Source organism: Peromyscus leucopus, chromosome 1 (assembly GCF_004664715.2).
Source record: "Peromyscus leucopus breed LL Stock chromosome 1, UCI_PerLeu_2.1, whole genome shotgun sequence".
NCBI classification, from domain to species: Eukaryota; Metazoa; Chordata; class Mammalia; order Rodentia; family Cricetidae; genus Peromyscus; species Peromyscus leucopus.
In genome coordinates, this window is record NC_051063.1 from 5375848 (window position 1) to 5398111 (window position 22264).

Genomic DNA, 22264 nt, shown 5'->3' on the forward strand with positions numbered 1-22264 from the left:
GTAAGAGCACCGCAGAGTCAGTTTTCAGCCCCTTGTCCTTCCCCCTTGACAGCTGCAGTAACAGCAAGCAGAAAGAGGCCCTGATTGAAGACCCAGTGACTGTTAGCCTAGGAACAAATTCCAAATACAGGCACTAAATAGATTTGTAGGCACCGTGGGCAGCAAAAACCAGCTTCATAAGAATTTTTTTCCAGAGAAGTTTTACTATATCAAACTGTACCAGTGATTCTTTATGCCTGTTATTGTCTAGGAGCATATGCTGTCATAGCTTGGAGGATCTGGGAAAGACTCTTGCATCAAGGGGTTGGCCGCACACACAGTTGGAATAGCCAGGACAGACTAGAAAGGATAAAAAACAAGCAGTGTTGTTAACAGTCCATTCATTCTCCTCTGTCCCAGCAGAGTGGAGTACAGAGAGCTCTGTAGTCAGCCCACAGTGGAGTTTGGCAGCCATGTGAGCCTGCGTTTCTGCAATGTGTGTTCAGGTTATTTTTATAAAGAAGAGACTCAACTTACCCTGTTGCCATGGAGCATGGCTTGGTTAGCAAAGTAGGCCATGACACTTGCTATGCTGAACTCCAAAAAGGAAAACATTGCCAGCACACCTGTAATTCCTTTCCCAGAAAGCTGAAATCAGGAATACATAGAATGTGAGGCTGAATGTGAGGGTCTCAGGTAGATTTCAGAAATGTCCCGACTCATCAAAAGTGCTATCTCACTCATGTTCAACTTACTCTGTGAGTGGAATTTTTTTTCATAACAGCAAGGAGACTGTTGCAAAGAAAAAAACCATACACACACACACACACACACACACACACACACACACACACGCACTTATTTTCTAATATTCCTAAATAGTCTACTTGCTGAAAGGAAAATTCTTCTGGTATTTTAAAGAAAAATCAAAATTAATTTTTATTTTTCCAAAATAAGCATTTGATGACACTAAAGAAATAATCAGAGGGACTTGATTGCACATGAGCAGACAATCGTCATCTCTGTTTTCATTCTAAAAAAGCACTCAAAACTTTGATATCTTATTTATGCAGAATTTTAAAGTGCTGAAAAAGAAATTCTGAGTATATTTTGGAGCTGCCAAGCTCTATCCATTGTTTCTGCGATGGCAACAGGGTGATCTCTCTGACTTCATCTATCTACAAATGTAATTTTCTCACTTTGTTTTTTAGCAATCACATTCCTAAGAGTAGGGTTAGAAATAGAGAGACTTTTCTCAATGGAGCTGCTGTATAATAAATAGGAGACAGCAATAGATATACTCTGGCAGTGAGGAGAGAGCAGTCATATGGTCCATGTCAGGGTACTCACCACCATCACATAGTTTTGATTATTGTAGCCATTGATGTTCAGATCCCACAGGAACAGAACCACTCCAACAAAGGCACAGATAGCGCTAATGATGTTCATTACCAGGGTGCTTTTCACCTGTTGGAGGCAATAAGAACAGTACATCATGAAGAAGACAAATGAATTTAAAGAGAGTGGGAGTTTGTTCAAGTTAATGGTTCTTAATCTTTGACATCTTATTTTAGTTTTGATCATAATGAGGATTGAACTCAAGGGCTGATGCATCCTAGGCAAGTGCTCTACCACTGAGCTATGTCACTAGCATGAAGCAATATTTGAAGTTGATAGAATGCCTTTCTTCTGTCCTTCTGAGTAGTTGTGAAAATTGCTCTGTATCCTAAATGTCAGTCTTCTCTAAAAAGCTGTAAATATTGGAAATAATAGAAATATAATAAATCATATAAATATAATTTGAATCAGAAGTTCATTTACTACATTTACATATGAGCTTTGTTCACAATAACAGCTCTGCCTTGTGAGACCCACAAATGGACAATGTGCAGAGAGTGAGAGACTTTGGAGCACTCAAGCCTACATGAGATGCCTTCATCAAACCCCTCCTCTCAGGGGTCAGGGGTCTACGGGGAAGAGTTTGCTATTTTTTTCTTTTTTTCCTTCTTTCCTCCCTCCCTTCCTCTGTCCATCCCTCCCTCCCTCTCTCCATCCCTCCCTCTCTCCATCCCTCCCTCTCTCCATCCCTCCCTCCTTCCTTCCCTCCCTCCCTCTCTCCCTCAGCCCCTCCCTCCCCCTTTTCTCTCTTCTTCCTTCTTTCTTTTTCCTTCCTTCTTCCCTCCCTCCTTATTTCCTTCCTTTCTTTCATTTTTTTGTGAAAGAGAAAGAACATGAAGTTGGGTGAGTAGGGAGGTCAGGAAGATCTGGGAGGAGCTGGGGGAGGGAAGAGGATATATTAAATACATTGTGTGAAATAATTTAAAGTAAAAATTAAAAAACAGCTGAGAGAGGGAGTGCACACCTTTAGTCCCAGCACTTGGAGGCAGAGGCAGGGCATCACTGTGAGTTCAAGGCCAGCCTGGTTTACAGAGTGAGTTCCAGGACAGCTAGGGTTGTTACAAAGAGAAAACCCTGTCTCAAAATACAATACAATACAATACAATACAATACAATACAATACAATACAATACAATACAATACAATACAATACAATACAATTATACTTTGTAAAAACAATAAAAGAAAAAACCTAAGATTGTTGTTTTTTGAGATTTATTTAATTTTTTTAAAATTTGTAGGTGTTTTGCCTGCATGTATATCTATATACCATGAGCATGCAGTGCCCAAGGAGGCCAGGAGAGACCATCAGATCCCTTGGACCTGGAGTTACAGAGATCATAAAGTCACTGGGTGAATACTGGGAATGAAACTCAGATCCTCTAGAGGAGTGTCAAGTCAGTAATCTTAACTGCTGGGCCATCTCTCCAGCTACAAGAACAAACTAATGGGCGTTATTTTCTGATAGGTATTTTGTTTTATATTTAAAATGATATCACTTTTAACACTTACAGCCATCACACATGAGATGGTCCTAGTATCTGACTTTATACATTCCTATCTAGTTGTACCACTCCAAAAGACAGTCTCTTTCTACACAGACTCTGGCAGGCAGGACCTATACAGAAGAGGATGCTCTGGTTTTTTATTTTTATTTTTTAATTTTATTTTTTTTGTTTTTGATTATAGTAGATGCAACTAATCAGAGCTATGCTGATTCTAACTTTAGCTTGATCCATTATTTTATCTGGAGCGCATAGACAACATGATTCCATGTTCCCATTTCCCCCTTTTTTTGTTCTCGTGCATAGCTTCACACAGTCTTGAAACGACTTCTTCTCTAGGTTTAGGGGAAAATGCCTTTTTTCCTGGTTTGCCATTAAGCCAGGAAATTGGACAAGGGGCATGCTGTGGCTTGGAACGTTAAACCCCCATCTCTGTGGACATTTCCATGTGCTGTTCTTGTCCTCTGAACTAGATGCTTTTAAAGATGCAGCTTAAAGAACTGACAACAGAGACAACCTGAATAAGAATAGGAATTACACATGAGTGAAAAGTGAAGATACAAGATAGAGCCGAGAAAAGGCAGTGAACACCCCAGAATTTGTTATTGAAGTGGCACATAGATGGGTTTTGGCTTCTCGATTCCTCCTTGGTTTTACCTGAATGCTGTGTGAACCAACAGAACCTGGGAGCCATCGGGTTAAAGCTTAAACAATACTTATCTATACTAATTCCCACTCTTGTGATTCCAAGAGCCTGGATGTGGTGCTCTGCCTTTCTCAGTGGCAAACTGCTTCCCTCCCCTGCACCAGCACAGTCATTACCCAGCAACTGGCAGATATTTTGAGAGAGCTTCCGTCTGCACTCTTTGAATCTATTATCTCAAGTTTTCCTTGCTAGTAAATCAAACCAGTCTTTAAAGGAATTTAAAGTAGAAATAATTTTTTTTAACTTACCAGACAGGGAGAGAATTTCTTGAATGCTGATATGGAGAGTGAGCCAGACACAATGAACTATAGAAACAGACAAATTCATGAATGGTAGGTTCTCTGCTGTGCCTGGGACTGTCTCCTTATACAAGATGTTGCTCTAGCTATGTATGTTTGGTTTTACTTACCTACAGCTCAGTTTTTTAAGACTAACTCTTGGGGGATACATCTCTGATTCCCCACCCTCATTTTTTTTTGCATGTAAAGAACACCTGTTACAGATGACTCTGAGTTTGTTTGGATGATTGTGCCTCCTACTTAACCTCATCTTATCCTCAGCCTCATCTTGTCCTCATCCTCATCTTGTCCTCATCCTCATCTTGTCCTCAGCCTCATCTTGTCCTCAGGCTCATCTTGTCCTCAGCCTCATCTTGTCCTCAGCCTCATCTTGTCCTCAGCCTCATCTTGTCCTCAGCCTCATCTTGTCCTCAGCCTCATCTTGTCCTCAACCTCATCTTGTCAATGGCCTATTTTTGTCATGTTTCAGATCATCCCCTTTCATGACTCTCCATCCAAAACATTGGTTCTTGATCTGCACATGCATTTGGAATGAGTTTAAGCTGCCAATCTAAAGTGGGGGTGACAGGCCCTCCTTTCTTCTCTCAACCAGAGAGATTATTTCTCAAAGCCCTCTAGCCCTCAGACATGTCATTCATCAAGAATTGAGCTGTAAACAGGCTGGAGATACCCATATTGTACAGGAAGAGGTGTCCTAGGAATCTACTCACAGAGACTCCACCCCAGAATGGATATCCACCAACAAAAGCAGTAGAGGAAAATGTCCAAGACACATAGGTGCTCATCAACCCAAGAATAGCTCCAAAGCCAATGTGCATCAATCCAATTACGATATGGACTGCCTGAAAAGGAAAACAAAGAGGCATCTTGCTGTGGGATGGTCTGTATGTCAAATTGTTCTGATTGGTCAATAAATAATACACTGATTGGCCAGTGGCCAGGCAGGAAGTAGGTGGGACAAGGAGAGAGGAGAATTCTGGGAAGCAGAAGGCTGAGGCAGAGAGACATTGCCAGCTGCCACCATGACCAGAAGCATGTGAAGATGCCGGTAAGCCACCAGCCACGTGGCAAGGTATAGATTTATGGAAATGGATTAATTTAAGCTATAAGAACAGTTAGCAAGAAGCCTGCCATGGCCATACAGTTTGTAAGCAATATAAGTCTCTGTGTTTACTTGGTTGGGTCTGAGTGGCTATGGGACTGGCGGGTGACAAAGATTTGTCCTGACTGTGGGCAAGGCAGGAAAACTCTGGCTACAAATGGTGCCCAACGTGTTGGCAAAAGTTTCTACCTAAAACCTGAGAAAAGATTCTAAAATGGAGCTAAAAACAGCTTCCTAATTGTCTCTCTCAAATCGCAGTGGGAGCATGGGGGTTTGATGCGAGCTCGGTTGCAGATGCAGGAATGAGGCCTCTGCAAGTGGCACATTAAGCTGCGTGGTGGAGTTAGCCTTTACTAGTACAAAACAAAAACAGGTTTCTGGGCTACACGCTGCTTGGATAAAAGCACAGACCCACAATGGCTCCCAGAGCTGGCGGAAAACGTACCACCGCCATGTTGGGAAGCTGAAGTGGGAGGAGCCAGCAGCCACAGCGCCGTTTCAGGCTTAGAAGGCTGCAGTTTAAAGCAATAGGCTCAAGGTAATATAAAACATAAGCCACATAAAGATGGATACCACACAGAGAATCTGGATTATGTTCTCTTTGATACTCGTAACTGAAGAGAAACATTTGATTGCAAAAGCTGTTGAGTTATGCCAAAATGTGTATTTTAAAGGTACCTTAACTTCAAAATTTGGATGTAAGGATATGTTGCTTTGGAAAGGAGGCTCTGCTTTTGTTTCCACAGAAAGCCAGAGGCTATGGATTTGTTCCAGATTAAGATACATCAGGTTTCACCAGCCAAGACCCCCTGAAAGGTCTTCGATGACACCATGGCCCAGGTGATCCAACATCCAGAATCGTTTCAAGGCAACTGGCTCAGATGATACAGCCTCATGGACTATTCCATGATCCTAAAATTTTCTTTGTGTCCCCATAGATACAGCGCCCCCTCCAGCAGGAAGTAGTAAGAGAAGCTACGCCCAAATTCCCAAATATACCAAGCTGGCTTTGGAGATGTGTAAAAGTTAAAACCTTCCTTTTAAAAAAAAGAAAAGGGGAAGTGCTGTGGAATGGTCTGTATGTCAAATTGTTCTGATTGGTCAATAAATAATACACTGATTGGCCAGTGGCCAGGCAGGAAGTAGGTGGGACAAGGAGAGAGGAGAATTCTGGGAAGCGGAAGGCTGAGGCAGAGAGACATTGCCAGCTGCTGCCATGACCAGCAGCATGTGAAGACACCGGTAAGCCACCAGCCACGTGGCAAGGTATAGATTTATGGAAATGGATTAATTTAAGCTATAAGAACAGTTAGCAAGAAGCCTGCCATGGCCATACAGTTTGTAAGCAATATAAGTCTCTGTGTTTACTTGGTTGGGTCTGAGTGGCTATGGGACTGGCGGGTGACAAAGATTTGTCCTGACTGTGGGCAAGGCAGGAAAACTCTAGCTACAGCATCTAAAAATGACTTCTTTATTTCTAGCCTGTGAGGCTTTATGACTGCAGTTACTCCTGTTTATTTACTGTCTGTCTTTCCAGGATGCTTGAGAATTCACCCAAACAGTGAATACTTTGATGTATACTGAAACAACTAGGGAGGGGGGGCCTCAGGTAAAAGAGTTGTTTGACATCTTAGCCATCAAGGAAATGCAAATCAAAATGACTCTGCGATTCTATCTTACACTTGTCAGAATGGCTAAGATAAAAAAACACAAGTGACAGCCCATGCTAGCAAGGATGTGGAATGAGAGGAGCACTCTTCAATTGCTGGTGGGAGTGCGAACTTGAACAGCCACTTTGGAAATCAATATAGTGGTTTCTCAAAAAACTGAGAATTGACCAACCTCAAGACCCAGTTATACTACTCCTGGGCATATACTAAAGGATGCTGTACCATACCACAAGGATACCTGCTCAACTTTGTTCATAGCAGCTTTATTTGTAATAGCCAGAAACTGGAAATAACCTAGATGTCCATCAACCAAAGAGAAGATAAAGAAAATGTGGTTCATTAAACAATGGAGTATTACTCAGCTGTTAAAACAATGGCATCGTGAAATTTGCTGATAAATGGATAGAAATAGAAAAGATTGTAGGAGCCTGGCTGGGATACTGGCTCCCACATTTACTCCAGGGTACTCTGGAGGAGTGAGGGATAAAAGAAGGATAGAGGGGAGAGAAACAGATAGAAACACAGGATAGCCTCAGGAGGGCCTGGATCCTTATCCACTAGCCCCTCCTATCTCTTCTAAAGGGCTATTTATAAGAATGCCAAGGGGTGGAGCAAAAGACCTCCCCCTAGCTCAGCCAAGTGTAGACCTTTCCAGTCACTTAGAAACCATGCACATGGTCAAGCAATCCTCTAATGCAGCTCTGCTGGGTAAAGCAAGTGCTGTGGGATGTCTTTCTGTATGTTGTGAATATGTGTTGCTCTGATTGGTTGATAGATAAGGCCATTTGGTCTATGGCAAGGCAGCTTAGAGGCAGGTGGGAAATCAAACAGAAAGACAGGAAGAGAAAGGAGAGGCAAGGCAGACACTGCTAGTTGCCGCCAGAAGAAACGAGATGTAAAGTACTGGTAAGCCACAAGCCACATGGTAAGTTATTGATTTATGGAAATGGGTTAATTTAAGATATAAGAAATAGCTAGCAAGAAGCCTTCCCTAGCCATAGTTTAAAAATAATATAAGCCTTTGTGTATTTATTTGGGTCTGAGCAGCTGCAGGGCTGGGCACGACACAGGAAAACTTCCAACTACAAGCAAGCTCAGCTCTCACTAGGAAACCTTTGTGGGTCTCCACAAAAGATTATGCTGAGTGAGGTAACCCAGACCAAGAAAGATAAAAATGGCATGCACTCACTTATAGCATGATATTAGCTGTAAAGGTTAACCATGTTACAATCCATAGACCAAAAGAAGCTAAGTAATAAGGAGGGATCAAGAGAGGACACATGAATCTCACTATGAAGGTGGAATAGAATATACATCACAGGTGGATGTGTGTGTGTGTGTGTGTGTGTGTGTGTGTGTGTGTGTGTGTGTGTGTGTGTGTGTGTGTGTGTGTGTGTGTGTGTGTGTGTGTGTCTGAATGGGGAAGGGTAGATATGGGAACAGGAGGTATCAGGTGGGGAGAGGATAGAGGGAGAGAGTACTGGGAAAGACAACTGGAACCAGGGGCCTCTCTAGGATGAGCTAGAAACATGGTTCTATGGAAACTCCCAGGAATGTATGAGGGTGACCCTAGCTAAGACTCCTAGCAATGGGGGATACAGAGCCTGAATGGCCATCTCCCACAACGAGGCAAGACTTCCAGTGGAGGGATTGGGATCCAAACTGACCCATTTAACCGTTGACTTACAATTTGCCCTGCTTACAAGATAATCTGGGGGTAAAAGTGGTATAGAAATTATGGGAATGGCCAACCAATGACTGATCTAGCTTAAGACCCATACCATGAGAGGGAGCCTACCACTGACACCGCCTGGAGGGTTAGGACCCAGAGTCTGGACAGCCCAGAGACCCAGGATAGAACCAAACATGCCTGGTCAAAAAAATAGTCAATGAAATGATTCCTAATGATATTTTGCTATACTTATAGATTGTTGCCTAGCCCAATTGTCTTCAGAGAAGCTTCACCAAGCAACTGATGCAAACATATGCAGAAACCCACAGACAAACATTAAGCAGACCTCAGGGAATCACATAGAAGAGGGGGAGGAAGTACTGTGAGAGATAGAGGTGCCAAGACAAGAAAACCACAGAATCAACCAACCTGGGCTCATAGGGGATTACAGAGACAGACTGCTAGCAAGAGAGCTTGCATGGGAATGACCGAGGCCCTCTGCATATAATGTTATAGTTGTATAGCTTGGTCCTCTTGTGGGACTCTTAACAGTGAGAGCAGGGGCTGTCTCTGGCTCTGTTACCCACTTTTGGGACCTTTCCTCCTACTGGGTTGCCTTTTCCAGTCTTAGTAGGAAAGGAGGTGCCTAATCTTACTGCAATTTGATATACCATGACTGGCTAATACACATGGGAGGCCTGCCCTTTTCTGAAGAGAAAAGAGGAGGAATGAATGGGGGTGAAGGTTGAGGAGAGGGACTGGGAGGAGAGGAGGGAGGGGAAACTGTAATTGGTCTGTAACTGTAAACTGTAATTAATAAAAGCCCTTGTTTGAGGTGTCAGTGAGATGACTCAGTGGGTAAGGACATTTCTTGTCTAGTTTGGTGAACAGAGTGTGATACCTAGACCCCATATGGTAGGAACTGAGTCTTGCAAATTGGCCTCTGACCTCCATGTTTGTGCTTGCGTGTGTGAAAACTCTCTCTCTCTCTCTTCTCTCTCTCTCTCTCTCTCTCTCTCTCTCTCTCTCTCTCTCTCACACACACACACACACACACATTATAAACATTTTAAAAGAGGCCTTGTTTGATTTATGAATGGTCTACAGAGAAGCCTTTAGAAATTGTGATTACTTAAGCATCTCTTAGTGTCCCCTGTGAGTTTGCAAAGAATGCTGTGCTGGGGTGACAGCAACTGTCTTGCAGAAGTAGCACAGCTCCCTGCCCAGGCAGTGCTAGTCATGAGAAAAGGAGTCAATGAAGATGAAGTCACCTAGAGTATTAATCATATGCCTGACAATGCTCTAAACATCTTGCATGTCACTCTACTAACCACTAGGTGGCAACACAAAGCCATAAGAAATCAAGTGCCCAAGGGTACATAGTTATGAAGGGGCAGATGCCCAGAATGCAGGGTAGTGGACTGACTCCAGAACTCATTTGCCATCTGTCCTTTCAGGCTCAGCTTGGTTCCACCCATTCTGAGTTGTCTTGGTTATTATACTAGTCAAATAGACTTTTTTCTTCATAAATTCCTCTTGCATTTTAAGAAATAAAGCATGTGGTATTATTTGCTTTTATATTCTTTCATATTTTTTAATTTAAAAATTATTATTATTTTATTTTCTGTGTATGGATGTTTTGCTTGTATGCATGTCTGTGCATCACCTGTGTGCCTGGTGGTGCTCAAGGATGCCTGAAGAGGGTGGTCAGATCCCTTGGAACTAGAGCTACAAACAGCTATGAGCCAACAAGTGGGTGCTAGGAGTGGAACTGAGGTCCTCTGCAAGAGTAGCCAGTGCTCTTAACCCTGGCACCATCTTTCTAGTCCTTGTTTGTTTTTGAAATGCTCGTATGCAACTGTTATCATACCAAATAAGAGGTATTTTACCAATGATACGGGATAAATATTTTATTTCTTTGTAACTCTTATCACCACTTTCTTTGTAGAGTAAGCGCGGATTTCTGTAGTTGAAGGTGGATATCACTCTGTATAAATAAAATGCTGATTGGCCAGTAGCCAGGCAGGAAGTATAGTCGAGACAAAGAGAGAGGAGAATTCTGGGAAGTGGAAGGCTGACTCAGGAGATGCTTCCAGCTGCTGCAATGAGAAGAAAGATGTGAAGGCAGAACTGGGAAAAGGTACCAAGCCATGTGGCTAAACATAAATAAGAATCATTTAAGTGTAAGATTTAGCTAAAAAGAAGCCCGAGCCATTAGGCCAAACAATTTTAATTAATATAAGCATCTGTGTGTTTATTTGGGTCTGAGCGGCTGTGGGCCCAGGTGAGAAAAACTTCCAGCCACAGATTTCTGAGAAGCAACATTTGCTATTTTGGTCCAAAGCTCAATAACATACCTATAGTCTATGTCTTCTCAAGTTTGTATCTTATCTATCCAGGAAGACTATTGCCACAGAAACCTCTGTGTTTATTTATTTCCTCAATGAATAGGTACTGAATATAATTAAATTGAATTAAAAGAAAAATAACAATTTCATAAATGTGCTAAAATAGTAATATATTGTTGAAATGCACTGAAACTTGTGAAAGCCATGAACCTTCCCTCTGAGCAAATACTCTTGCACATCCACATATGTACATCATCCTTTAGATACAGCTTCTGAGAGCTAATGGTCTTGTTTTAGCCAATGCTACATCTGAGACTGGAAACTCCTGTGTATGACTTCAGATTTGTCTCCACAAGTTGTTCTCCAAGAGCACAATCTGAGTACAAATTTCCCATCCTTACTGTCATCTTGATGAGGGGCCGTTACAGCTTTAATCCCTATTGGCCCCTCTTTTCTACCTATATAGCCTTGGGTTTACACTTCATTGATTAAAATTGCCCATAGCCTTACCCATTTTGACATTCAACTTGTTCTATGCTGATTTCTTCCCAATTTTCCTTTGTGTTGCTGTGAAAAATATCATAGACACAAAGTAACTTAGGGTAAAGAATTTATTTTCAACCCATAATCCCAGGTTATAGTCTATCACTGTACAGAAATCAAGGCAGAGACTTCAAAGAGCTAATCATATCACATGAGATAGAAATGCATGCACACCTGCTTGCTTGCTTATGCTCAGATTGATTTCTCCACTCTTATATCGCCTAGGACTCCCTTCCTAGGGAATAGTGTCACCCATGGTGGGCTGGGTTCCCCCATATCAATTAACTTAATTAAGACAAACCCTCAAAGACATACCCACAGGGCAACACAATGCAGACAATCCTTCATTGAGTCTCTCTTCTCAGGTGATTCTAGGTTGTGCCAAGTGGACAATTAAAGCTAACCATCACAATGGTTTTGAATGGAGGGGGACAGATATCCCACCATTTGTGGTCCCTGAAGTATAACTTGGGGTGTAGCTTCATAGTCCTCATGGAGAGGATCCCGCTTCTGCCAACTGTGTGTTTTTGTTTTTTTTAAAGCAGAACTTCACCTTTTCTTTAAATATATTTAGATTGCATATATTTTTTTTCTACCAGAAAGAATGCTCCAAATGAATCCTTGTTCCACACAGGAAAAGCCAAAGCTGTCTGCTCCAGATGTTCCACCAGGTATGCCCCCATGTCCCCTCTGGCCTCCTTCTAGCTGCTCCTTCCTTTGTGCATTCTGCTCTCTTTATTGGCCTCCTCTTGTTCATCAATTACATCACACACATTTTTCTTCTGAAAACTTTACACTGGTCATTTTTTCTTGTCCTGATATGTGTGGCTCACTCTGAACTTCATGTGTTTGGAATGCCCATCTTGATGAACTTCAACTTTCTACCCATTCACTGCCTGCTTTTTCTTCTCCCTCTTATGCTCTGTATATTACTTACTAAATTTTTAAGTTAGCATATAAAGTACTAGGATTCATTATGGCATTTTCAATTGTTGAAATTGTTGAAATTATTGATATTTTCTTTCTCCTCTCATCTCATCTATTTCTCTGTATCCTCCTTATACCCTTCCACTCCCAGAAGCCTCCCTTCTGGTTACATGTTACATGTGTCTTATTGCTCATCCCCTTTCCTCAACACCTCTTTTTCTCTTCTTGGGATCTCCTTTCTAGTTTCATAGCCCATACTCACATTCATACTCATGCCCTCATGACCCCCCCCCAACAGTAAAAGAGGATGTGCATATGAGAGAGAACACAAGATTTTTGTCTTTCTTAGTCTGTGTTACCTCATTCAGTACCTATGTATTATTATTTTTTTTTTTACCTCCCAACACACTCTCTAGATTGTATCCTTGTTATATGTACAGCTCTATTTCCCCAGCTAGGCCCTAAGTCCCCTGATGGCAGAGACTGTGCCTGCCTTGTACTCCCAGATATTTTCAACAACTGTGTGGATTGGCTTTGTGAACTATGAGTTTGCAGGTAACATACTCCACTTGGCAGGCGAATATCCTTCCCAGTGTAGACTGGCTGCTGGAGTGGAGGGTGGGGTACTGTTCATTTTTACTTGCCTGAAACACTGTGACTTGACTAGACTACCAAAACCACTAGCTAGTGAATGGCTAGAAGAATTCCAATACATAGTGGGCACCTATTGTCTACCAACTCCTGTAGCCAAGATTTTGGAGCTGTATACAGGAAGAGATGTGACACATTGGTAGGAGTGTGTGAAGAGGTATGGGAAAAGATTAGCAAATGATGGTCACTTCTGTCTAAGCATGTGGAGTCTTTATGACAAGTCAGGCTGGCTTTACAATGTGTATAGGAACAAGATTGTGGGTATCCAGTTCAAATCAACTTTTGTGAAGTAAAGCAACGAAGACGTAACATTTCCAAGGTTTTTTTTCACATTCTGTTTCCCCCAGACTGATAGCAGCTCCATTCCCTTTAAAACAATTATCAATGATCTCTTTAAAGTTAATTCATCTTTATAGGATATGCATTTATAACCAGTCCAAAGACAGAAGTGAGGTTGTCTAAAAAGACTTTCACAACAGTGAGATCAAGTGAGAAATAGCTGGGCTCCTGTCATGTCACCATTACTGGATCTTCCTGCTAGGGAGAGCCTTCTGTCAACTGTTAGACTCATGACTGAATCTAAAATAAATTAACCCAGGGTGACTCATACACAGACTGATCATTTTTTTCTGGGAAAGACAATTATCAGAATAATTCTCAAATGTTTTTGCTCATTGGACAATATACTATTATAACTGACAGATGCATGGAAACCTTGCAAATGCAACATTAAAATTCTAGTGGCAAATATACTCACCCCAAGAGCTATTGCTGCATCTTTAAAGTTGGTGTTAGTTGTCGTTATTCCTGGAGCTGGATGTACCGTTGGCACATTTTCTAGACCCAGCTGACTGGTAGTGAAGATTCCTGGAGATGTAATGAAGGAAAGTTGCCCAGTCTGTACTTGGTTTCCTATATTTAAAAACCCCAGAGGTTGTTGAGGATGAAGAGCCATGGAACTTGTTGGTGGGTAAGGATTGGGAATGGTGACATGCATTCCAGGGTAGGTAGTTGTCTGGGAAGACGTCATTATGTCCTAAGCAGTACAAAACATACAAAAGTAACACATTTACCAAGATAAGAAATTAAAGGATATCTTGTCAAGCATCAATTTTCTATGCAAATGGAGAGAGCTAGTGATAAGCAATAAAAATATGATTTTTATTTGATCTTGGAATGCCATATATCCTGGGGCTCAAAAGAAGTAAAAGAGGGGATGATGGAAATTAGTTAGTTTTCAGTTCTTCATATTTAGTTTTGTAGTATCTTCATGCGTGTGTGTGTGTGTGTGTGTGTGTGTGTGTGTGTGTGTGTGTGTGTTTTCCTGAGTTCATTGCTTCTGAAGGGTAACAGAAAGGCAGGGGGACTGAAATGTCAGGACTCTGAACACATGGTCTGAAAAAGTGCTCCTATAAAAACGCCAGTGATTTGATGTACCAGTAGGTTGTTTATATAATTTGTACTTTAGACAAAGGGTGAAGGCATCCCTTCTCCAGGGCTCTTTGACATCTGTGAATACAAGAAAATGGCTCACAGAGAAGATCTCAGAAACGAATCTAAGAATACTGAACACAATGTTTTTGGTGTGTAGTCTTTCCTTCTTTAAGGATTACTAGTGATTTTTGTCCACATTTAATCATGGAGAGCTACTTCCAATAAAATCCCCTTGTTCACATTGGGTATGAGATATTGAATGAATAAGAATCCTCAAGAGTAGTTTATCTAAATAACATTAGGGAGACTAACATCAATGGCCATATGTGAGCTAGTGACTTTCCCTAACAAATGATTTTAATCTTGGACCACTTTCCTTGCCATCAAGTTGCATTATTAACATCAATATAGTTTTCTATCTGTTGCTGTAAGAGATTAGCAGTAAGATAGTGAGGTCTCTCCTAAGCAGGCTTCAAATGAGCTAAGGGTAACATTCATTAAATACCACAGGGTGTGTGTGTAGTGTTCAGTTATAAACATCAATCTGGGTTTAGAATTCTGGCTCTGACACCAGATATGTGTTTAGAAAGTTTGTTGAACTTTCTTTGCTCTTATTTCTCTGCAATACAGTACTAAAACAATAAAAGAATACCTTCCTTCTAGGGCTACAAGGAGTGATTCCTCATGACATGCAAATAACTGCTGAAATAGGAACCATGCATTTTGTTGATCCATTTTCTGAGACTAAATAGTATTCCAGATCTTTTTAGCCTCCAACCTGATACTTCACTAACTATGGTGCCTTGAGCAGCTTTCTCAATTAATTCACTGTTAGTTCCTGCATCTAAGTTGTAAAAAAAAAAAAAAGATGTTGGCATTTAAATGGTTGGTACAAAGTTTGAATGATGACAATTTTTATAAAGCTGTTGTAAGAGTTCCCAGCATAGTACAAGAGTTTGATGAACATCAGTAACTATTGTGTTATTAGAACCCAAAGTCTATTTCAAGTAGAGGATGTGAGTCCATTTGGTAAAAAGAGTTGAACTTCAAAGAGTCAATTCCAAGAGCAAGGAGACAGGAGATGGAGGTACAGTAATGAGTCAGGACAAGATTTTTCTTGGGCTTAAAAAAAGTACATACAGTGAAATAATTGTCCTATGAGAGATAGAGATAGAGATAGAGAGAGAGACAGAGACAAACACACACACAGAGAATATTATTGTCTTTGCTGCAGATCATTGCAAATTTTTACCTCTGATAAATTTGTTAGGAAAATTTCAAGATTTTTATTTACTATCAGTTTCTGATTTCAATATGTTACCTAGTTGCTCCATATGGAAGTTTCACACAGAACACAAACTACTAATATCTGACTCTATAAAACTCACACTAGCCTCAGAATGTATTTGTGCCAGATCAGGCTGTAGTTTTAGAAAATGATTAGGAAATAATCCAGTTCTGTATTTTTTGATTCATACCAAATGACTTAGTATGTATATATGAAAGTGATGCCTGGATTGTAGGGGACCAGCCCCCACACTTATTTACCCTAGGAACTCTTGAGAATTGAGGGATAAGAGACTTAGTTAGAAATAGAGAGTAAAGAAACAGAGAGAAAACACAAGATAGACTCAGGTGGGCCTGGATCCTTATCCACCGGCCCAGAACTTTATTCCAAAGGTCTATTTATAACAATGCCAAGAGGTGGAGCAAAAGACCTCCCCCTTGCTAGTTAGACCCTTACAAACACCAGGTACACAGGTCCATGGTCCAATCAACCTCCCATGAAGTCCTGCTGGGTACAGCCACTAGGAAACTTATTAGGCTCCAACACTGGATGACAGATTAACTGATTATCCAATCAAAATGAGGATCCATATAAAGCGAAGCCAGTGAGTTTGGTCATGAGTCAGGTTTTTTTTTTTTTTTCAGAGTTATTTCATTTTTTTTCACTTAGCAATTGATAAGCTATTTATCATCAGTTGTCTTTTTTTTTTCTAAAAAAAATGAGAACTAGCACAACTATTTTTTAAGCACATGAATACATAAAAACACCCAAGTTTTGATGAAATTTAAAGCACAGGGACCACAACAATAAGAGAAAAACTAGCCAATAAGCTAATTTCAAATAAAAATGGGAAAAATACGATTGTAATTTCTTTCTAACTTTCTTTGAACAGAATGGAGATGATGCTATCATTTAGAATGTATTATAGCATATAATGAAACACCAGAGCGACTCATAAGCATTTTCACAGAATCATGCAGCCTATACATCTAAAAACATCATCTTTCAACAAATATAGAAAAATGCTGACCCAGTGAAGGATGAGCCCCCTTGCTCTTTTCCAAAGAAGCATCTTTAATGACTCATATTCAGAAACCAAGTGCTTCAGTGTCTGTTTTTCTATGTGGTACCGTGGTCACCATATCATCACCAAGGAGTCCTGTTTGTTCGTTACTATTCACAGAATTTCATACGTTCTTAGCATTAGATTTATATATGTGCAAGTGTATGTGGCTAGACCTGAAGTGCCTTTAGCCTGCCCTGTAGTAATTGTCTTCATTTCTGGGTTTCTCTTTCCCTCATTTATCAACTATCTCAATACAGATTCAAGAACTTGCTTCCTCTCTACAACCCAGAGAATAAAATGCGGCAGCGAACCCACCCAAACAGACCAGCCCCATTTCATACCCACTAAGAAAGAAAGGCAGAGTGATCTCAGTGGACTTATGCAGCTTCCCCGGCACCTCTGACTTTTCTTTTTCTCAGCTCCAAGATCTGTTCTGGTCTCAGATATTTATCTGGAGTTTATAAGTACCTTTACTTCCTTGCGTCAAACCAGCCTATCCCATCTTTATATAATTCCAAAGTCCTTTTATTGCTCACTTTCACTCTATTTGTGAATTTGGAAATGCGCTGTGGTTTGCACTTTCCTCTCACTTATGCTGGGAAGTATGTCTGAGTTTTTTTTTTAATATTGCTTTTTTATTTATTAATTATTTTTTCATTTATTTTACATCCCAGCTGCAGTTTCCCCTCCCTACTCTCCTCCTATTCTATTCCCCTCCCCCCTCCCCCCTCCACTCCCCCTCCGTTCAGAAATGGGCAGGCCTCCCATGGGCATCAACAAAGCATGGCGCACCAAGCTCCTCCCCTGCATCAAGGCTGGGTGAAGCAATCCAACCTGGATGATTGGTTCCCAAAAGCAAGCTTAAGTGCCAGGGACAGGTCCTGATCCCACTGCTAGGAGTCCCACAAACAGACCAAGCTACACAACTGTCACAATCATGTACAGAGCCTGGGTTGGTCCCACGCAGGCTCCCTAGCTGTCGGTCCAAAGTCCCTGAGCTTTCATGAGAATTCAGGCTAACTGTCTCTGCAGGTTTCTCTTCAGGACCTTGACCCCCCTGGCTTGTACAATCAATCCCTTCTCCCTCTCTTCAACAAGACTCCTAGGGTTTGGCTGTGAATCTCTGCATCTGCTTCTATTAGTTACTGAATGACGGCTCTCTGATGATAGTTAGAGGAGTCGCCAATCTGATCACAGGAGATGGCCAGTTCTGGGACTCTCCACTATTGCTAGAAGTCTTAGCTGGGGTCATCCTTGTGGATTCCTGGGTGTTTTCCTGGCACCAGGTTTCTCCTTAATCTCAAAATGCCCCCTCCATCAAGACAACTCTTTCATTACTCTTCCCCTCCGTTCAGCCCCTAACCTGCCCAACCCAATCCCTTATGTTCCCATCCCCCTCCTCAGTTTACTCAGGAGATCTCTTCTATTTCCTCTTCTGTGGGGACCAACAGAGGCTCCCTAGTAAGGCCTTAATTAAGGTCAGAGACTCTGAGCTTGCTTTGCCCAGCAGGGCTGCATAATAGGATGGTTTGGCCAAGGGTGTGGTTGCCAGGTGTTTTGAAGGGTCTATGCTTGACTGTATGCTGTGCTTTGATCTTGAAAGGGAGAGGTCTTTTGCCTCTTGGTAGTGTATAAAGAGCTCATTAGAATAAAACTCAAGGTATTGACCCAGGGCCCTCCCAAAGCTATCATGTGTCTCTGTCTTTCTTGTCATCTCTGCCTATATTTCTATTTAATTCTTCCTCATTCCTCTCTTCTCTCCCCAAGAACCCTTTGTCACGTTGGAGCTGGACTCCAACAGCTTTCCCAGGGAAATCCATTCATTTAGGCCCTCCTTGTTACTTAGCTTCTCTGGGGCTGTGAATTGTAGCCAGCCTGGTTATACTTTACTTTACAGCTAATACTCACTTATGAGTGACTACATAACATGTTTGTCTTTCTGGGTCTGGGTTACCTCACTCAGGATGATTTTTTTTTAGTTCCATCCATTTGCCTGCAAATTTCATGACACCATTGTTTTTACAGCTGAATAATATTCCATTGTGAAAATGTGGCACATTTTCTTTATCCATTTTTTTTTTTTTTGGTTGTGGGGCATCTAGGTTGTTTCCAGGTTCTGGCTATTATACTGCTATGAATATAGTTGAGCAAGTGTCCTTGTGATATGATTGAGCATCCTTTGGTTATATGATTAACATTAATATAGCTGGGTCTTGAGGTAAATTGATTCCCAATTTTCTGAGAAACTGCCATATCAATTTCCAAAGTAGCTTTACAAGCTTGCACTCCCACAGCAGTAGAGGAGTGTTCCCCTTACTCTACATCCTCTCCAACATAAGCTATCATCAGTATTTTTTTTTTTTATCTTGGTCATTCTGACAGGTGTAAGATGGTATCTCAGAGTTGTTTTGATTTGCATTTATTTAAGTGTATTTCAGCCATTTGAGATTCTTCTGTTGAGAATTCTCTGTTTAGATCTGTACCCAATTTTTAATTGGATAATTTGGTATTTTGATGTCTATTTTCTTGAGTTCTTTATGTATTTTGGAGATAAGCCCTTTGTCAGATGTGAGGTTATTGAAGATTTTTTCCCATCCTGTGGTCTGCCGTTTTGTCTTACAGAAACTTTTCAGTTTCAGGAGGTCCCATTTATTAATTGTCCATCTCAGTCTCTGTGCTACTACTGGTTCAGGAAGAGATCTCCTGTGCCAATGTGTTCAAGGCTACTTCCCATTTTATCTTTTTTCAGGTTCAGTGTAAATGGATTTATGCTGAAGTCTTTGATCCACTTGGACTTAAGTTTTGTGCAGGGCAATAGATATATATTTGCATTCTTCTATGTGTTGACATCCAGTTGTGCCAGCACCATTTGTTGAAGATGCTTTCTTTTTTTCCATGGTATAATTTCAGCTGCTTTGTCAAAAATCAGGTGTTCATGGTGTGTCGATTTACGTCAGGGTCTTTGATTCGATTCCATTGATCCACCTGTCAGTTTTTAATAATCTAGCTTGAAGTCAGAGATGGTGATTCCTCCAGAAGTTCCTTTATTATAAAGGATTATTAAAGAGAGGGTTTGCTTTTGTCACTTTTGATGACCACGACTCTGTGGACAAGATTGTTATTCAGAAATACCATACTGTGAATGGCCACAACTGTGAAGTCAGAAAAGTCCTGTCAAAGCAGGAGATTGCTAGTGCTTCATCCAGCCAAAGAGGTCGAAGTGGTTCTGGAAACTTTGGTGGTGGTCGTGGAGGCGGTTTTGGTGGCAATGACAATTTTGGTCGAGGGGGGAATTTCAGTGGTCGTGGTGGCTTCGGTGGCAGCCGTGGTGGTGGTGGATATGGTGGCAGTGGGGATGGCTATAATGGATTTGGTAATGATGGTGGTTATGGAGGAGGTGGCCCTGGTTACTCTGGAGGAAGCAGAGGCTATGGAAGTGGTGGACAGGGTTATGGAAACCAGGGCAGTGGCTATGGCGGGAGTGGCAGCTATGACAGCTATAACAACGGAGGAGGCAGAGGCGGCTTTGGCAGTGGTAGTGGAAGCAATTTTGGAGGTGGTGGAAGCTACAATGATTTTGGCAATTATAACAATCAGTCTTCAAATTTTGGACCAATGAAAGGAGGAAACTTTGGAGGCAGAAGTTTTGGCCCTTATGGTGGTGGTGGCCAGTATTTTGCTAAACCATGAAACCAAGGTGGCTATGGTGGTTCTAGCAGCAGCAGCAGCTATGGCAGTGGCAGGAGGTTCTAATTACAGCCAGGAAACAAAGCTTAGCAGGAGAGGAGAGCCAGAGAAGTGACAGGGAAGCTACAGGTTACAACAGATTTGTGAACTCAGCCAAGCACAGTGGTGGCAGGGTCTAGCTGCTACAAAGAAGACATGTTTTAGACAATACTCATGTGTATGGGCAAAAAACTCCAGGACTGTATTTGTGACTAATTGTATAACAGGTTATTTTAGTTTCTGTTCTGTGGAAAGTGTAAAGCATTCCAACAAAGGGTTTTACTGTAGACTTTTTTCACCCATGCTGTTGATTGCTAAATGTAATAGTCTGATCATGACGCTGAATAAATGTGTCTTTTTTTTCTTTTTTCTTTTTTTTTTCTTTTTAAATGTGCTGTGTAAAGTTAGTCTGCTCTGAAGCCATCTTGGTAAACTTCCCCAACAGTGTGAAGTTACAATTCCTTCAGGGTGGTGCCAAGTTCTATTTGGAATTTATTTATAATTGCTTGGGTGGAGAAGCCATGGTCTTCAAAAAACCTTGGTGTAGTTAAACTGCCAGTTACTGTTGTGACTTTAATGAGTTTTACCATTAAAAGGGTCATCCAAGCAAAGTCACAGTTTGGTTACAATAAAATGGTTGTTGGCACACCCTATGCAATATCAAAATTGAATAATGGTATCAGATAAAATAACAGATGGGAATGAAGCTTGTGTATCATCCATTATCATGTGTAAATCAATAAACGATTTAATTCTCTTGAAAAAATAAAAAAAATAAAGGATTATTTTTTTAGCTATCCTGGTTTTTGTTTTTTTTGTTTTGTTTTCATATGAAGTTGAGTATTGTTCTTTCAAGGTCTGTGAAGAATTGTGTTGGGATTTTGATGGGGATTGCATTGAATCTGTAGATTGCATTTCATAAGATTGCCATTTTTACTGTGTTAATCCTACTGATCCATGAGCATGGGAGATCTTTCAATTTTCTGATATCTTCTCCAATTTCTTTCTTCAAAGACTTAAAGTTCTTGTCATACAGGTCTTTTACTTACCCCAAGATATTTTATATTATTTGTGGCTATTGTAAAGAGTGTTATTTCCCTGATTTCTTTCTCAGCCCACTTATCATTTGTATATAGGAGGGCAAATAGATCCATATCTGTCTCCCCAAACCTCCCCTCTTCTCTTGCCATCCATTACTCTTTCTCTTCAGAAAAGGGCAGGCCTCCCATATATATTATCAGCCATGGTATATGAAGTTGCAGTGAGACTAGGCACCTCCTCTCCTACTAAGGCTGGCTGAGGCAACCCAGTAGGAGGAAAGGGTCCCAAAAGCAGTAACAGAGTCAGAGACAGTCCCTGCCTCCACTGTTAGGAATTTTAATTCAGGAGAAATTGCCCAACTGCAGAGATAGATTTCTTTTATCCCCCCCTTTTTTTTATTAAGAAAAGTTTTTCATTCATTTTACACACAATCAAAGATCCCCCTCTCCCCTCCCCCACCCCTAGCCTCCCCCTCCCAACCCACCCCTCTCTCCCACTCCCAAGAATGAAAGGCCTCCCCTGGGGAGGCACATCCAGTAGAAGCAAGTCCAAGCCCTTCTCCCTGCCTCAAGTCTGCACAAGGTGTCCCATCATAGGTAGTGGACTCCAAAAAGCCCACTCATGCACCAGAGATGGATTCTGATCCTACCGCCAGGGGACCCCCTGATCAAGCAGATCAAGCTACACAACTGTCTCGCCATGCAGAGGGCCTAGTCCAGTCCCATGTAGGCTCCACAGCCATTGATCCAACTTTCATGAGTTTCCTCTAGTTTGGTTTGGTCATCTCTGTATGTTTTCCCATCATGGTCCTAATGCACTTGCTCATAGAATGCCTCTTCTCTCTCTTTGACTGGACTCCTGGAGCTCTATCTGGTGACTGGCTATAGATCTCTGCATCTGCTTCCATCA

At 41.4% G+C, this 22264-nt stretch overlaps 1 protein-coding gene across 1 annotated transcript; it reads right to left on the minus strand.

Moving 5' to 3' along the window:
• Positions 1 to 246: 246 nt before the first annotated feature.
• LOC114703458 (membrane-spanning 4-domains subfamily A member 12) lies at positions 247 to 14009 on the minus strand. The gene is made up of 6 exons (XM_037202269.1): positions 13558 to 14009; positions 4598 to 4729; positions 3837 to 3893; positions 1330 to 1446; positions 517 to 627; positions 247 to 339 (listed from the first exon to the last, which is right to left on the minus strand). The coding sequence occupies exons 1-6, from the start codon at positions 13828 to 13830 to the stop codon at positions 247 to 249; spliced, it is 783 nt and encodes a 260-aa protein (XP_037058164.1). The 5' UTR covers positions 13831 to 14009.
• Between the last annotated feature and the right edge of the window lie 8255 nt (positions 14010 to 22264).

Bases quoted from the DNA above. Each gene is read 5' to 3' on its own strand.
- LOC114703458 (XM_037202269.1), bottom strand. From the start codon at position 13,830: ATGACGTCTTCCCAGACAACTACCTACCCTGGAATGCATGTCACCATT. The intron at 628-1,329 runs GTGAGTACCCTG...TCCTGATTTCAG, and splicing joins ATCAAAACTATGTGATGGTG to CTTTCTGGGAAAGGAATTAC. The intron at 340-516 runs GTAAGTTGAGTC...TATCCTTTCTAG, and splicing joins CCATGCTCCATGGCAACAGG to TCTGTCCTGGCTATTCCAAC.